This window comes from Struthio camelus, chromosome 13 (assembly GCF_040807025.1).
Source record: "Struthio camelus isolate bStrCam1 chromosome 13, bStrCam1.hap1, whole genome shotgun sequence".
In the NCBI taxonomy this organism is placed as follows: domain Eukaryota; kingdom Metazoa; phylum Chordata; class Aves; order Struthioniformes; family Struthionidae; genus Struthio; species Struthio camelus.
Window position 1 is genome coordinate 2,372,940 of NC_090954.1, and position 17,170 is coordinate 2,390,109.

Consider the following 17,170-nt stretch of genomic DNA (forward strand, 5'->3'; position numbering starts at 1 on the left):
CCAAATAAGTTGCAAACTGATAAACACCTCAATACCTGTAAGACTCCAGTCACCTATTGTTGGCGACTGACTTAAACCGTAACCCAGCTCTGATGAAGGCTAGAATTGCCTTTTCAAACAGGCAGCTTTGCTCCCTGTTGCTATTTCTCTTTAACTGTCATTGTTGCTGGAGCCTCTTTACTCCTGGCTGGGAACTGCCATGCCAGGCTGTAAACTGAGGGGCTACCGGCAGCCTGCTTAGCTACGGACTCCCTAAACCTGTGCCACTTGCAGCTTGTCAGAACTGGCATCTCCCTTCTTTAGCGCATACATTTTTTCAAATGCGCAGCATTACGTTTTTCATACTTCGGCACATGGTTCTGAGCTGGTGGTGTGAAAAAGCAGGTCCTAGTCTTGGGCCCTGTTTGAGGCCTGCCTTCTCCCAGATGGCCACAGCTGGCTTCTCCTGGGCTTTCTCTCCGCATGGTCCTGGTCTCCTTGTCTTAATATGAGCCAGCTCACAGAGCAGGACAAATTCCTCCTTCCTGCGGCGCAGGACTCCTTCACCTAGGCCATTCACATTTCTTGCAACTTACATCACAAAATAACAAAATCGTGAGGTTTATTTTCTGACTTCATAGTTTCAAAACTGCTAATTTCTAAGGCCCCAGTTGCCCAGTCCCTGTAGGAAATTATGGCTGCTCAATTCTCTGGTGCCGGCATTGACTGCATGCGCCGTGGTTTCAAACCTGGTTGCAAACTTGTCCCTGTCCACCAAAGGGGATAGAAAACGCTCATTCTTTCTTCCCTGCCCTGCAGTTTCCCTCTTCTGTAATCAGCCTGTCCCCCCCTGGTTCTGGACTGGCCTCTGTCCCAGCTTTGTCCCGGCTGCTGCTTCCCCTGGGACCCTAAGCAACTGCCTTCTTCACGAGGCCTCCAGATGTGCAGCTTTCCCTGGTCCCACAAGGGATTGGGGGGGGGAGGTGAGAGAGGGCAGAGCGTGTGTGTCGGGGAGGCCAGGGGCTCCTTGGCTCTCTGGGGCTGCTGTCTGCCAGCTCCTGCCTTCTTGTGCTGCGCGCTCCATCCGGCGCCTTTGAGCTCACAAAGGCTTGCTCATACTTTACAGACGCTGTCCAAGAAACATCATATGCAATATTAGCAAATTTAGTCCAAAAATACATTTATTTAAAAATAGATATAAATAATCTCTGAAAAGACAGTGTCATTACAGTAGGAAGCAAGGTGTTTTCACTTCAGATTCTATAGTCTTTTGCTAATCGTTGGAGGACTCTGTTGAGGTCCAGCAGAAAATCTTTCAGTGAAGTAGTGTTGCCTGCTGCCACTGGACAAGGTGCCTGTAATAGGGGGAAAAAAAAAAAAAAAAAAGACGATAGGACCATTAATAAGCTTGCTGAGGGATTTGATTTACTAGCATGATCTTGACTGCTAACTGGTGGCAAGGTAGAGACCTTTATGGAGCTGCTGTGAAGAGGACTGAGTGGTGCAAAGCTGTGAAATGCTGAGTAATTCACTGAAAATGCAGTGTGCTCAAAACTGAGTTGTTGAGAAGTAGCAGCTTGCAGAGTCCAAGCAAATAGCAAAATGCCTGTATGAGCGGTGTTTGTGTGAAATTCCCATGAAAATGAAAATGGTGACAAAGGGAAAAGTTAAATGTGCAGGAAGGTGTGAAACACCAGGGCTGTATGGCCTGGTTTGGTTTCTATTGCAAAGGAAGATCCGAGCTGAGATCCCACGGGGCTGAGTGCCGCAGATGGTGCCCAGCAGCGTGCCTTACCTTGAAGTCTTTGCTCGCCCTTGTTACAAGCTGGTGTAAGTTAATGAAAATGCCTTCTAACTGCCTGTAGCAGCTTTGGCCCTCCCGAGCAACTGTTGCAGCTTTGCATAAGAGCTCAACTTCGTCGTCTTTCTGGAAGAAGATAAACGTGGCTTTTATAGACGCTTCCCAGGAAATAAGACTATCTATTGGTGTAGTACAGACACAGCTTCGTTAGCAATAGATTAAAACAGCGCAAATAATCCACTTCAGAATGGCAGGTGGCGAGTACAGACCTCGATGTCAAAACCTAGCCTAAAACTTCCTAGGTGGGGGGGTGTGCACATGAAGGCTGCTCCTGTCTGCTGACCTGCGATTCCTGGGCTCCAGAACCAAGGAGGAGGGTGCTGCCAGGCCTCAGCTGTTGTGGAAAAAAGTTGAGACCAAGCTCAGTGCCAGAGGTGAGCATCCATGTGTTTCATTACGGGCACTGCAAGAACGAATGTCCTCCCTGGCCCCTGGGGGAGCCAGGAACTGCAGAAGCAGACCTTGTGCTGGGAGAAACTATTTCCTTTGGGGTCTTGGGCAGATTAACCTGCCCTCACCTTTCATTGGATGCTGAGAGGCCAGGCTTGGCTTTGTGCAGCCTGTAGCTGCAGGTGGTGGCGGCTCTGTGCAGCTGGCCAAATGGACTACACGTGTGCTGCGCCAGTGGGCATCCTTGCCCCTGGTGTGAGTGCAAACGGGTGATAAGCTGGCAGATTTCTCTGCCTTACTTCTCATAGGAGAATAATAAAAAATCCACAGGAAGTTTTGCCTCCTTCAAGTGCTTTGAACTGATGAAGTCCCGTACCAGCATTACGTCAAAGTTGAGGTAGTAAGAAAAGTGCCTTCAGTAGTCAAACAAACAAACAAAAAACTACTTAGTTTTCTTCTCTGCTAGGGCATTTCAGGTGCAGTTCTCCAGAAAAAAGAATTAGCAGATAATTACTATGTCTGGTCAGATTTCTTCAGCTTTCACCCAAATGACACCTTTAAGCAGTTTGCTGGTCTGTTCTCCTGGCAGCTCTTGCTAGCTACTGTGTTCCTTAGCCTAGCTGCTTGCCTGCCTCTTGGGGCCGTGCGTGGGACTGCCGAGAGCTGCTGGAGATGGTACTTACTAAGTTCAGGGATGTGGAGTGTGACGCCACGTGTGCTTTTTCTTGGCTGCTGGTGGCATCCAGCTGGATATGAAAGAGAAGTAGGTTGGTTTGTTAGCTCATTCTGCATCTTTGGGAGCACGGCAGGTGACTGGCGGTTATCACCAGAGCCATCCAAGCGTTCGTCCTGGTGGAAGTGGTTATTTTATGCTACTAAAAGATAAAGGGAACCTCACACAACACAGTGCGGAGGTGCTAAGCTGAAAAGTGCAATGACTGAGTACAGGCAGACTTCAGAAAAAGCATCCCCTTCTGTATCAAGCTTGCCTGCTGTATCCCTGCTCTGCTCTGGGGGGCCTTGGCTGTCCCCCTTTCCGCATTCCTCGTCGGGGGAGCCATCCAGTGCCTTCCCGGGGGCCTGCCCCTGCTCGCCTCCCCACGGCACGGAGGCCAGGCCACGTGGGGCCGGGGCCCCTCAGCACCCCGCACCTCCCTGCATCAGCTTTCTGTGAAAACAGGAACTGTAGTGCTGGGGAGCTTGGCTTAGGCAGCAATTTTCAGAGCAGAAATCGGCTGTATTATCTGCTATTAGATCTTCTGCTAGCTGAAGAGCCTTCCTTCAGATAAGTAGGGCTAAAGAGGGATAGTATGTCTAACCAGAACTTGAGATGCAGTGATAGGCATGCGTGGGTGTCTGTGAGACAGCGTGACACACAGCTCCAAGGCAAAGGAAGAATTTCCTCTCTTCCTTTGTGAAAAGCTTTAAAAAAAAAAAAAAAAAAAGCTAAAATAGATGCCTATCCCTGCACACCTCCCTGAGCTCCATCTTCCCTGTGAACGGGGTCACCTGGGCTATCCCAGGCGCGGCTGGGAACAGAAGCAGCCGCTGGCATTTAGCACCAGGTGCTTTTGGCCTGAGGGTGAGGTGTGCGCGGAGAAAGGAGCACGGGCTCCTCCTGTCCCGGGGCTGGGGCACCCTGCCCGCGTGTGACCCGAGCGTGGCCAACAGGCGCTGGCAGACCGCGCTGCCTCGGCTGGGCAGAGCCTCGTGGAGGGTTGTGCGAGAGCAGGGAGGACTGGCGGCTCAAGGACCTGCCTCTCGTGCTGAACGTCTCTCCAGCAAAGCGATAAGCAGATGCGTCTGTGATTGTCCTCTGGGGTTTGGTGATGGGGTTTTTTGTTTGTTAATCCAGTTCCCCACCCCCAGAAGAAGGGGGATAGAAGGCTTCAGTTCTGCGGTCTTGTTGTCCCGTGCTTTCCCCTGGCCCTGAGCGGAGCCTCCCCCCAATACCTCTAACGGCCGTTTATTGTTTCTGAACAAAGATGACTGAGTTTTTCTTTCTTACCTTGTGATCGGCAAAAATATTTGTCACGTTCATCTTGTCACAGGAAGCCTTTATCAAGGAACAAAACAGAGGAGAAATCAGACTAGAGAAATCGGTACCTCGGATCCACCCCGACATGCGTGTTTGTGCTCCTTCCACCCTGCCCGGGGCTGTCGGCTCACCTCGCGGCGTTACTGCGAGATGCAAAGCGGCTCGCGAAGGAGAGCTGTTGACATGCCGCTGCCAGCTCAGCCCCTTTCTTTGACTCAGCATGGCTTTTACCGAGCCTGGTAAAGCAATCCGTCCCTCCCATCAGTCAGCGAAAGGCTGAGCTGCACGAATAGGTACGTACCTTCGTCCTTAAGATTTTGTTCAGCAGCAGGATGTTCTCGTTCAGGAAGTTTGAGCTCCTCAGGAGTGCGGCCTTGTGGCTGTGGCAGGCTAACAAACACAAGAAGGTTAGCAGGACCGGGAACTTAATACTCATGGCCTGGTTATGTTGAACCGCCTCAGTTCACAATTTCTGGATATTTTGGTGATCTGTACCTGTATGTGCTTTTCTGGAAGGAACATCTCTATTTATGGCTGTAAAATTGCTGAACCCACGGGAAAAACTTATTGTTCCTTTATCTGCACTTTCCAAAGTTGCTACTATCCAATTAGGACAACAGTTCTTTTTGTAGAAGTCAAGATTTTCTTCTGATCTTGCATTACGTTTCAACATAGGAAATTTCCACCCTTCAGATAACGCTGGTAGGAGTCAGCTCACATACAAAGAAAAAGTATGTAAAGTACCAGTTATTGCTTCTCCATTTCTCTGCATTCCAAGACTTTTTCTAAATTATGAGGTTAGTGGAACGAGTCCGGATTAGGACCATGGATCTGACAGCACCTAAATGATGGAACTTCACTTTGTCTCTAAATACCCTGTGAGTTCTTCCATTGCTCAGTTGTCATTTCATTTGAATATCTCCAAATCATGCAAAGCGTTGTTCATCTGCATACCATTTTCTGTCTACAAAGTTATCTTAACCTGTGCGCAGAGGGAAACGGAAAGCTGTGCTACAATGCCATGGCTGGGGCCCTCACCTGCAGCATGGGCAACTTCTTTGGTACAAACGGGGACATCACTGTCGCTCCTGGGCTGTGTAGATTTATGGAAACCAGGGGCCCTTCTGGCCAGGTGGGCTCCCCGAAAAAGATGGTGTAAAATTGCTCTTGTGAATCCTGCGGGGACTTAAGTGCGAGGCAGGGAGAAGCTCAGAGCTAACGGCGGTCCTGTGCGTACCCAGCCCCGAAGCCTGTGGTGGCCGGGGAGCTCAGATGCTTGCAGCATGCAATGGCGTTGTGTGACGCTACGTTGCACCATCAGGTGTCTCAAGGCCCTGGAGGCCGCCCTGGTCCTTCCTGCCCGATTTGTGAAAGAGGCTATTAGAGATGAACGCAATGGTCTCTGCTGGCATCACCAGCCAGCGCTGTCTCAGGAAATAACACTGAGAAATTAGCTGAGCTGGGAAAGTTTGGAGTTTTGTAATAACTAATAGGTATTTTTCTAACTCAAATAGCAACTTGCAATCAGATGCTTGATAAGAGTTTGAGAGTACTTTATTAATTCAGGAGCAACCAGGCTGAGAGTAATTTTGTTTGTCTAATGATGAAATGCCCCAGATGAAGTTAGTGCCACTGACTCAGAAAGACCTTTGAAAGGGATTTGCCACCGGAATGCTGCGAGGTTTCCTCCTTGCATCTTTCTCGACGGAAAGTAGATAAGCGCGTGTGTTACGGCTCAGCAGGAGACGGCTGCCGTGTCAGTGTTTCTGTTGATCGCGGGGACGGAGATGGGGTTGAGCTGTAACCCTTGCTGTTGGCCGCGCTCCCGGCGGGGCGGCTGCAGGCGGAGGGGGCCGGGCGAGGGCTGCGCCGAGCTCCTCGCCCCGACGCCCGGAGCTGCAGTGTGGTCCTCCCCGCCCAGAGGCGCCTCGGGCCCGCGGCCCTTCCTGAGCTGCGCCGAGGGGCCGGGCTCGGCCCCGGGAGCGAGCCGAGACGACCGGAGCGGGCGGGCAGGGCTGTAGGGCAACCGGAGCGCCCGACCCCGGACGGCTCGTGCAAAGAGGGCGATGAGGTGCAGCGGGGGCCGTGGGGCCCCTGGGCAGGTGCTGAGCGCCCGGCGCGCACGCAGTAATTTCCCTGGTGATGGCAGCGGAAAGCTCTGAACCTGGGACGTACGTCTCTGCTAAACTAACAGAAAAACGTAACCTTTGACGCGAGGCAGGTTGATTCACAGCGGAAAACTGCATCGCTCGCGCGGTGGCCAAGTCAGCGGCCCGCGAGCGATTCCCGCGTCCTTTCCCGTGAGCAGGACGTGGCGGCGGCTGGGACGGATGGCGGTGGTGCACGGTGAGGCTCGGCCGCTAGCGGGCTCCTGGCGCCGCGCAAAGCCCTGCTGCTGCAGGTGAGCCCGTCGCACTGCCCGCTCGCGCGCTAATCCGGCCCCCTTGCCCAGGCCGCCGCTCTCCCGTCCCGCTGGTGCCCTGCTCCAGCCCCTTCGTCCGGCCTGGCCCTTCCCCTCGTTACCCGCCTCTGCCCATCGGGGCGCCTGTGCTAATGTTAAACGAGCTTCCCTCTCTCTTGCGTTTTCCCTTCCTCCGTTTTCCTCCCCCCGAGCGGCGGGAGCGCCTCCTGGGGCCGCTCGCCCTCCCGGGCTTTGCAAAGCTCGGGCCCTGCCGCCCTCAGCCCTTGTGGAAGACCTTGGTGGCCTTGACCTTCCTCCTGCCTCCTGGAAGGCCTTCGCCTGGGAAAAGCGCCCGGCGTTTTCGCAGCCGGCCGGCAGAGCGGTGGCCCTGCGCGTGGGCCTCGCTCGCCCCGTCCCCTCTCGCTGCTGCCAGCACCTCGTCTTCAGCCGGGGGGCAGGCGGAGGCTGGCGCGGACGCCCCGCCGCCCTGATCTCGTACCCTTTCCAGCAGCGCCCGGCGCGCCTCCCCGCCGAGCCCTGCAGCTCTTCCGCCCTCCGCCTTCTCCCGCTCCGTCCTTCGCTCCCGGGATCGCCCCAAACCAGCCTGCTCGCTGTGCCGCTCTCCTCCGGGGCGGCCCCTCTGCCCGAGAGCATCTCTCCGGGGCAGGGCTCTCATCCAGCCCCGCGCTCCTTCCCCGCCCTCCGCCTCTCCCTCGTCTCCTGGCTCGAAAGGCTGCGCCGGGGCGCAGTGGGGGCCGCCGGCGTCACCCACCACCCATGGTCGCCTCGGGCCGGAGCCGGAGCAGTCACCCGCCGGGGCCCTGCGCTGCCTTCCCGTCCCCGAGAAGCAGCCCACAGCGAGGACGTCGGGCGGTCGCTGCGCGTCACCCCAGGAAACACTGGCCCGGCCTCTCCTTGCCCCTTGTCCCACGCCACCAGGAGCAGGGCAATACCAGGACTCTGGTGTTTTTATTTAGGTAGGACCCTGGTATTTAGCTTCTGCAAGTAAGAGGGGAATCGACAGCGCAGACCACTGACTCGGAGAACACATCGGTCGTAGTTTATTGCTTAAGCCCGGAGACAGCTTCACGATATCAGTGCAAAGTTGACATGAAAAAAATATTAAGATATCCAAATACATGATAACTTGAATATATTAACTCTATTTTAATACAAATATTTTAAATATATGGAAGAACAATAAATTAGGAGTCAGCACGCGTTCCTTTGTTGTCTTGGAAAGGCAATCGGGCCATAACAGTTCTCTAAGAATGAGGTAGCAGTATTTTAAATACGGACTACGTTTCATAGACCTACTATTATATAAGTTAAAAATAAAACACGTGTTCTGAATCGCGGCTTTGTCTTTTTGTTTGAGCCCAGCTGAAGAAAAGCAGACGTTCGAACGCTTTCTGCAGCTAGGGCTTGTTGGTCTGGACTCTCTAGGTTACGCGATATAAAAATAAGTTATTTAAATAAAACACGATAATAAATAAACTGGAGCAGTAAGGTGCCACGGAGCAGCTGTTCCATTGAAAGTTGTCCTACGAGCTGTCACCTGTGCTGTACAGTCCTGGTCTTCACCAGCAATAATTTAAAAGCCGGCTGACAACGTGGAGGACATGTTGCGTTGACAGTTAGAGATGCCAGATACGGACCCCCCCCCTCCCACCCCCCTTCCCCTTTCGTCCCTCGGGCCGTTTGGGCTGCCGGGCGGCGGCGGCGGCCCTTCCTCGGCGCGGAGCCCTCCGTGGAGGAGCCCCGGCCTCGCGGGCCGCCAGCGCGCCTTCGGGAAGGCGAGGTAACGACGAAGGAAGCTTACTCCGTTAAGAGGAGCAGGAAGCAGATAGTTTGGCTGGGCTTTTGCTAGTCTGGGCACCGGGAGGGGGGCGGGCGCGGGGGGCTGCGGCGAAGCGGGGGGCGCGCGTGCGACCCTGACCTCGGTATCTCTGCCAGCCGTACGCTAAGAGCAAGGCGAGGATCTCTCGTTTCCAGCCTTTACTGGGAGGAGCGCTCGTCCCGTCTGGCGGCGGCCGTGGCCAGGCGTCTGTACATGCCCTGGGTGAAGTTCCCCAGCTCCGGCAGGAAATGCCGCAGGTAGAGCTCGTTCTCGCTGGCCAGGGAGCAGCTCTGAGGGAGGGGAAGCGTCACCGCGTTAGAGCTCCTCGCGCTGCCGGAAAGCTTCAAAAGAAGCCGGCCGGGCGGCGAGCCGCCGGCCCAGGTGCTTTCTTTCCGCTAGGCAAAGGCAACGCTGCGGGAGAGCGTCACGGCGCCCAGGGGCCGAGCGGCACCCGGCCGGGCGCGCGGCCGCCGGCTACGTGCCCTGAGGCTGCTGACCCCGGGGGCCGGCAGTTGTTTCCTTTCCCGGAAAGGATTATTTGGGAAAAATCTCCAGCAGCGGCCCAGCCCCGTGCGCGGTGCTTGCTGGCCGGGCTCGATGCCGAAGTGGGCGCTGAGCGGGGCTGGACCCGGCGCCACGGCACCGGAGGTGGGCGGTGGCAGGGCGCTGGGCAGCTCTGCGAAGCCATCTGCCCAGCTTTAGCCCTCGTGGAGAGATAATTAGCGTGGCTACAACCGCGTGATTAATTCTGCCGGTGCGTGCGAGGCCCTGGCTTTAAAGCTGGTGCAAGTTCAGCGCACGAGAGTCTCGCAACTAAATTGTTAAGTGAGACTGTTAAAAAGAAAAAAGGTCACTTTTGCTCTCCGAGCCGCAGCGCTGCAAAGGGAGGTGCTCCTGGCGGGGCCGGCGCGGCGCGGGGCGCTTACCGTCCGGCCGTGCAGGCTCTGCAGGTTGGCGATGAACGGCTCGTAGTCCTTCTTGCACTTGGTGACCCTGAGGAGAGCTTTCGCCGCTTGGCACAGTAGCTCCTGCTCGGACCGCTGGTAAACACCAAGGCGACATGAAAGCGTCATTGGGACCGTGCAGCTGTTTTACATTGGTGCTACTTATCCGACTTCTTGGGCTGGACGGGAGATTTCACAGTGACTTCCTCAACTGTGATCATCTTAGCTGCCCTTCATTCAGCCTTCCTGCTCCCCGCCGTGTTACGCGACTCAGGCCCATCGCTGCGCGCAAGAACTGACGCGTGACAGCGGGTCCAGCGGGCCAAAGGCACAAGCGCTGGGAGGTTCTCGGTGACGAGAAGACTGATGAAAGCGGAAAAGACTGGAGGCAGCTAGAAGACTGCTTAGGTAGCGAGACACCAAGTCGTACTAAGCTAGTTAGATTCGATCAATTCCTGCTTAGTGACTAAGAAAAACACCTCCGTGACGCGGCCTGCGTGCAATGTCAGTGAGAGCTCTAGCTATGCCCACATTTACTATAAATACCCTTTTTTTTTTTTTCCCCCCACGTGTCTCCACATCGTGTTTTACCTTTCGGTCCGTGAAGACGACCTGGGCCACCCTGGTGTCATTGCAAGGGATCTGGCGAAGCAAGACAGGCGATGAGCGTCATGACGGGCGCCCCGGCCCGAGCCCAGCCCGGATCACCCCGCGCCGTCGGCAGCCGGGGTCGTCACGGCGTGACAAACCCCCGCTCGCCGGTCGCCTCCCCCCCGAAAGCGCCCGGCCCCGTCCCGCTCCGGGGGCCGGGGACACCCGGGGGTGGTGGTGGTGGTGGGGGGGGGGGGCGGCTTTGGGGGCGGCTGGTTTCCTTTCTGAGCTCTGCTCGGGACGGGCCCCCGGCGGCGGAGCGGCGCTGCTGGCGCCCTTCGTCCCCCCCAGCCCGGCCCGAGCAGCCTCTTCCTCCGCCGAGGCAGGAGGCTTCCAGCGAGGGGCACGAGCGTGGCCACGCAAGCGCCTCTATGCCCGGCCTTGAGCACCATGGAGAGACCAGAAAGGAAAAAAAAATATATAACCAAACCCCACGCTGTTTGCCCAAAATAGCGGTAGCTGGACAAAGGCGGCAGCGGGGAGAAGGCGGCAGCGGCCTGGCCCACGTGGCCCCGTGCACGGGAACAGCGGCCAGGCACCGGCCAGCACCCACGGGTGCAGGGGGGGGCTCGCTGGCGGCTCCCCGCGAAGGAAGGACGGTACGAGACCCCCCCCCGGGCCAAAGCTAGCTGTCGTCGGCTGCCGGTTGCTGCAAGCCGTTGAGAAAGTCCCCGTGAGCTGCGGGCGAGGGAGAAGCTCCGGCAGAAGCGCTGCTCTTTACCTGTGCTCCTGAGCTGAACTGCTGGATGCGCTGGGTGATCTCTGACAGCTTTAGTTTGGGAGAGGTAGTTGCCGGTGGTCTGGAAGAAATTAAATCTATCAGATAGAAAAGAGCGAGAAGCGTCTTCAGGGGAGCGAACATCCTGTCTCGCCTGGTGAGAACTCGTCGCGCGCCGGGTGAGACCTGGTAGTTAAAGTCCTCACTGGGTCTGTGCTTGGCAGAGCATTATTTTTATAGTGCAAACAAGGAAAGACATCGCCATTGACTACCAAATATAGGTGTCTTCCTGTTGTGATCTGGCGATACAGCTACAAGTGGCGTTCGCCCCAAAGAAGGGCATTATGTAATGACAGCTGCGAAGTCTTTCCCCCCTTAGCCAGCCTTATCTTGTCTTTGCCTACCTAGCAGATCTTAATCAGCTAATTGATAGATTAAGAGGTATTGAAATGAAGAATGTGGAGTTTCTGTCTGGTGCCACGTTTGCTGTCGACTCGGGTTGTGACGTGCTGTCGACGGCGCCGCGCGGACACGCGGCGCGGCAGCGGGGAGCCGGAGGTGCCGGGACCTTGAATTGGGCGACGTCGGGGGGCTGCCAGGGCTTCGGGGCGCTGCGTCGCCGCTGCTGCCGCCCGGGGCCGCCGGCTGCCCCGGCACCCCCAGCCATCGCCCTGCCAGGAATACCCGAACCAGGCGTACGGGGAAAAACAACAACAACAAAAAACCCCAAAAAAACTAAAAAACAAAGAACAAAACCCCCCCTGCATCCTTCGGCCATCGTGGCGGCACGTTCGAGCGCCCTCAAGTAGCCAAAATCGGATTTGAAGGGAAGACAGAAACCTCAAGAGTTTTATCAAGGTGTTAAACATCTGCAAAGAACCACACAAACCGAAGAGGGCGCGTGCACATCAGGGAAGGCTTTTGGGGGGGGGGTTTCTGGGCTGTTTGGCTCACCGGCCCCGCGTCCCACCAGCCTGCCCCAAAGCGAGAGTCCTGTTGCCTCTGCCGGCTCGATCATCGCTGGCCGTTTCGCAACTTGGCTCTTTAGGGAGAATTGGGGGGGGGGGGCTTTGATGTGCCAAAACTGCTTCTTTCCTCCCCAAATTCACCAACACGTCTTTTCCCGCCGCTTCCCGGCCTGAGACAGCCCAGCAGCTGGCAACCAAGCTCGGGCCGGCCGGAGCCCTACGAGCCACCTTATACTTGGTTGGAAGCTTGCAAACATTTGCAGAATGTTTAATTTATTTTAGAAAAATGGTAGGAAAGTTCAATTTTAACAAATTTGTTTGTTTGTGTTTTTCTTTCTTTTGAGCTCAGCAAAGTGAGGGTGTTGCGTGGTCTGGACAAGCGTTGGCGTTCGCATCGCGAGTCAACGCCGTCTCGCTGGACCGCGCTGTTTCTACAGTAGAGAACAGAAACGCAGCACGGCAGAACGGGGCTGCGGCATCCCGGTTTCACGGGCCGCCGTTGCTTCCGGGAGCCCGAAAACCATGTTTTTTTTTTTTTTCCGGGCAGCCCCGAAGACGGTGGCAGAGCCCAGTCACAGGGTTTCCCGTGGCACAGCCATGGCGAGGTCGGAGCCGGGGGCCCTGCGGGTTTCCCAGGCTGGAGCCGGAGCGGCCGGCGGCTGGTGGACCCTCAGCGAGAAGCCTTAATTCCCCCAATTCCTCCCCCCGGCTGCTTGCTCATGGGTGCTGGTCCTTGCGGCTAGAAGAGGGTGCAGGGCTTAAAGAAAACATTTAAAAAAAAAAAAAAAGCCCAAATGTGGGTCACTGTATAACGTCTCGCATCAGCACATGCAGTATCTCTTGCATCAGCGGTCGGGTTTGCGAGCCGGTGGCGTTTCAGCGCGCGGCAGCCCCAGGCGCTCCCGGCGCCGGCCGGGCCCCTCCGAGCCGGACGTGTGTGTTAGAGATGCTCCGAAAGCAGAAGTGTTTTGGTTTTTTTTTTTTTTCCTACATACATGGTTGCATAGAATAGGATGAAGCAGGATTAAGGAGAATTTGCATCACATTTCCTGACGCCGCAGCCTTGCAGTACACGCGAACAGGCGCTGGCAGCCTCCCAGGGGTAGTAAACAAACTGTCATACTGAAATAGATGAGAGGTGATAGTTAGTGTGACATTTAGATGCTAACAAAGTTGCATGGAGACATTGCAAATGTTGCTTTCAAAAGCATCATCTATATTTATTGGTTTAGACTGTGGTATTTATTTTTAGATAATTGCATCGCTTCTTTTTTTTGTTTTTAATTATTTTTTTTCATTTTTAGGCCATGTGAAAGCTTCTTACCTACAACCATGCATGCAGGAAGGAACGGGAACTGCCACATTTGAAGCTTTGGCAAACGTTCGCTCAGAGACGAAACATGGTTCTTCTGTAAGTCCCCATTTTATTTCAGCAAGTCAGACAATAATTTGGGGAGCAAAGAAGACTTTTCAGCCACTCTGGGTTTTTAAGCACCCGAGGTGCTCTGGGCAACGCTGCTGCCTTCGCCGCAGTCGCACGTGGGCTGCACTGCCCACCGCACACTAAGGCCACCCGGGAAAACAAACGAGTGAGATGAGAGGATGCCACAGATGGAGGCATTTTACTTTAGTTTAGTTTAGTTTAACCTGCTCTTGACTCCGTTAGCATTGTCTCTACATTCAGTGTCTCCGGTCGCCTGCTCCGGACTGAGGAAGCAACTCATGGCGGCGGCAGGTCTTCCTCGGCCGCGTGGCCAGCAGGGCTGCATCATCTTGCTTAATCGTGCTTGCTTGCGTGGCCGGCGGCAGCGGCGAGCCGCCTGCCCAGGCGGGTTCCCGGCTCGGCCAGCCTTGGCCCCAGCCCCGGGGCAGCGGGCCGGGCGCCCTCCAGCCCCAAACGACTCCGGCTGCAGCTCCGTGGCCGCCACCACCAGCCTGGGCAGCTGAAGAAGACAAAAAGCCCGGGGAAGGCGGCGTGCAAGAGGGTCCCACAGCAGCGCCGCTGCAGAGCCCACCCTGCCGGCCCCAGAGCTGCCAGTGGGGCCGGGGACAGGGACCGGGATGGGACCGGGATGGGGACTGGGATGGGGACTGCAATGGGACTGGGATGAGGACCAGGACGAGGACTGGGATGGGGACCAGGACAGGGACCGGGATGGGGACTGGGATAGGGACAAGGACGGGCAACCAGGATGGGGACCGGGATGGGGACCGGGACGGGGACCAGGATGGGGACTGGGGTCTCCGCCTGCGCCAGCAGGCCAAGGCGGATGCGGACTGGGGACGTTTTCCCAGGTTTTGGCACGCAGTGGCTTGGGGACTGCCTGAGCCAGCCGGCTTGTCCAGCCCGTCAGCCGCAGTGGACGCTGAGGAATCCAGCCCGTTGCTTTGTTTAGTCTTGTTTAAAACCCATTCATAATATTTCCCCTTAGGATTAACCTTTTTAATTTTATATATATATATATATATTTTTTATTTTTTATTTTTCCAGGCTGCTGCCGCTCTCCGGAGGTGTTGGGCGCTCTCGGCAGTGCCTGCCGGCCGGGCTCAGCTGCCACACTGCTCTCTTTCCTTCCCAGCCTCGAGTCCGGCCCTGCCGGCAGGCGCCGCACTGCAGGGCAGGAAATCGCTGGCAGCGCCGGGATCCCCTTGACGCAGCGCCGGGGGTGGCTGACTGCGCCGATCGCTAACAGCGCCTGTTTCCTGTGCGTAGCGCGGAGGAAAGAGGCAGAGACGGCAGAGCTGGAACGCAGCAGCCCCCAGCCGCAGCAATCTGTGTCTGAGCACTGCCGTGCTCGGTGCATGTCAGCAGTCAGGCCCCGGGGGTGGGGGGTGGGGGGGGCGGGAGGGCAGGGAGCACTTCCATCATTCACATGGAAGTTGTGAAAAAGATCATAATGTGGCTTGCTTTGTTTCATTTTAATACAGACACTTTATGTATGGGGGCAACAGTTCCCCACTGGACTTTGTGTATTTTCCCAAGTTTTGGTAAGAAGTTTAATTCCCAAGGTTGGGGGGGGGGGGGGCGGGGTGGAAATAAAACCCTGTGCAGCTGGGGAAGGGAGACGAAGGGCTGGCTTGGGCAAAAAATGTACCTGAGGCGTTTTATGGAGGGGGAGGAAACGCAAGGAAGGCATCTGGGTACGGGAGTTGAGTCTGAAGATAACGTAATTCTGCTTGAACTCAGATGTATGTGTCATGTTAAAATAAGCAGGTAGTACAGGAAATTTTGAAAATTCAAAGTCTATTTTTTGCTGTTGATTATATCTTTTAAGAAAATTCCCCTTCAGGAAGTAGTACTAGAGTCAGTGAAGCTGCTGCAGCATTTTCCTGCTCTTCGCTCTTGCCCTCCCCCAGCTCGGGGCTGGCGGCCTTTGCAGGGCGCCGCGGCCAGGCGCTCCCCAGCAGGCCGCTTACCTGGAGACTGGAGCAGCTTCGATCCCTTACGTCTTTAGAAAATGCAGGTGGGAGTACTTATTTCAAGCGCTCAGTTTCTGGCATTACCCCTGAAGGCACCTACTGCCAGTCCGCGTGCGTCCCTGGTCCCTGGTCGCACGGTAGGCTCAGGCACACGAGCTACGAGGTAGAGCTGGGGTACTGCCTTCGCTTTTTCACACCGTTTTACTTTTAGTGCAGGCTTTATCTAGCCACTTCAAACAGGTGGTGTCTGTGGCATTGCTTTACAGAGGGAAGAGCTCTACAGAGGCAGGAAGGAGCCGCAGCAGAGCCAAGCGAAGGCCTCGGCGGTGCGTGTCACCAGCCGCCTCTGGCCGCGGCCAGGCCCTGTCCATGGTGCTTATCCCGCGGCCGCCCGCGCCGGGGCCCGCTCGCCCTCGCCACCAACGCGGCTTCACCAGCAGTCCTACTACTGCCCTGCCGCGGTGACCTGGCTGGCTTCTGGGAACTGCCCGCAGTCCCTGGTGACACGCACGGGAAAGAGTCCAGCGCAAAAGGAAAGCAGAGTGACGTTCCCAGGCGCCTTGATTTTCTGGGATTACCAAGAATAACTTTGGTTCATAGATAGCGGTTTAAAGATTTTTCCTCGGGAATCAATCTTTGGTGATAGATTGCCTGCTAGGATGTAAAGAGCTGTAAGATCATCTCTCGTTTGTGGACTTGCATCCACAGTTCCAGGTAGAATAGGTGCCCCCTTACTTGGTTACCAAGTAACAGAAGCCCAGAAACTGCATCCATCGGGGTTTGCCTGACTTCAGAGGTGGCTTGTTGCTGATGTCTTATCTGACATCTCAGGATTTGTGATGGCCAGGTCCTCTGCATTTTTACACAGAATCACAGAATGGCCAAGGTTGGAAGGGACCTCTGGAGATCATCTAGTCCAACCTCCCTGCTCCAGCACGGTCGCCTAGGGCACGCTGCACAGGACTGTGGCCAGACAGCTTTGGAGTATCTCCAGGGAAGGAGGCTCCACAACCCCCCGGGCAACCTGCTCCAGGGCTCTGTCACCCTCACAGGAAAGGAGTTTTTCCTCATGTTCAGACGGAACTGCCTGTGGTTCACGTTGTGCCCGTTGCCTCTCGTCCTGTCACTGGGCACCACGGAGAAGAGTCTGGCCCCATCCTCTCGACACCCTCCCTTCAGAGACACATACACATTGATCAGATCCCCCCTGAGCCTTCTCTGCTCCGGGCTGAATAGTCCCAGCTCCCTCAGCCTTTCCTCATCTTAGGAGAGATGCTCCAGGCCCTTCATCATTTTAGTAGCCCTTCGCTGGACTTGCTCCATGACCGCCATGTCTCTCTTGTACTGGGGAGCCAAAACTGTCTCTCTTGCACTGTGCCTTCCCGGTTGGCTTTCTGCTGCAATTCTAATTAGAGTGGCAGGTTCCCTTTGCTCTGCAGGGCCATGAGCTGCTGCTGTGCCAAAGGAAAGGGTTCACAAAGAGTTGTAGGATGCACAGCTGTTCAGCAAGCATTATCACAATTCCTTATTTGACACACAAATTAAGACTCTAAGGCATTTTCGCATCATTTTTACAGAGCTTGATTATCTCATGTAGGATAAAAATATGACCCTGAGTATTCTAAATTTTGGTATTAATTCCATAAATGCCATCATCTTAAAGTGACAGATAGGTAGATGACATTTCCCCTTGCCCCTGTCTCTGGTTAAAATATGCTTCCCTCATCTAGTCAGAGACAAGATTTCTTTCCTCTCAAGGAAGCTGTTACAGTATGCTTACATTTTTGTGAAGATTTTGTCTTTGAAAAGTCGGAGTAATGGTACCTTGCAGAGAAAAGTAGTAAAAATCCTCTTCAAATCTTGTGCGTTTTGTGTAGACGAGATGGATAGCTGCATACATCCCTATTATCCTGACGCAGATAGAGCTGTTCCAAATAATCTTCACTTGAGGTCACCTCAG

The 17,170-nt window shown here is 55.2% G+C and overlaps 1 protein-coding gene and 1 long non-coding RNA gene across 2 annotated transcripts; one reads left to right on the top strand and one right to left on the bottom strand.

The window, feature by feature from the left end:
• Positions 1 to 1,198: 1,198 nt before the first annotated feature.
• IL4 (interleukin 4) lies at positions 1,199 to 5,291 on the bottom strand. The gene is made up of 4 exons (XM_009679367.2): positions 4,570 to 5,291; positions 4,239 to 4,286; positions 1,775 to 1,906; positions 1,199 to 1,334 (listed from the first exon to the last, which is right to left on the bottom strand). Exons 1-4 carry the CDS (start codon positions 4,702 to 4,704, stop codon positions 1,233 to 1,235), a joined length of 417 nt encoding a protein of 138 aa, XP_009677662.2. The 5' UTR covers positions 4,705 to 5,291; the 3' UTR covers positions 1,199 to 1,232.
• Positions 4,394 to 14,600, top strand: LOC138069127 (uncharacterized). The gene is made up of 3 exons (XR_011143934.1): positions 4,394 to 4,561; positions 13,095 to 13,201; positions 14,282 to 14,600. It is a non-coding gene; the product is annotated as an uncharacterized lncRNA (long non-coding RNA).
• The last annotated feature ends 2,570 nt before the right edge of the window (positions 14,601 to 17,170 follow it).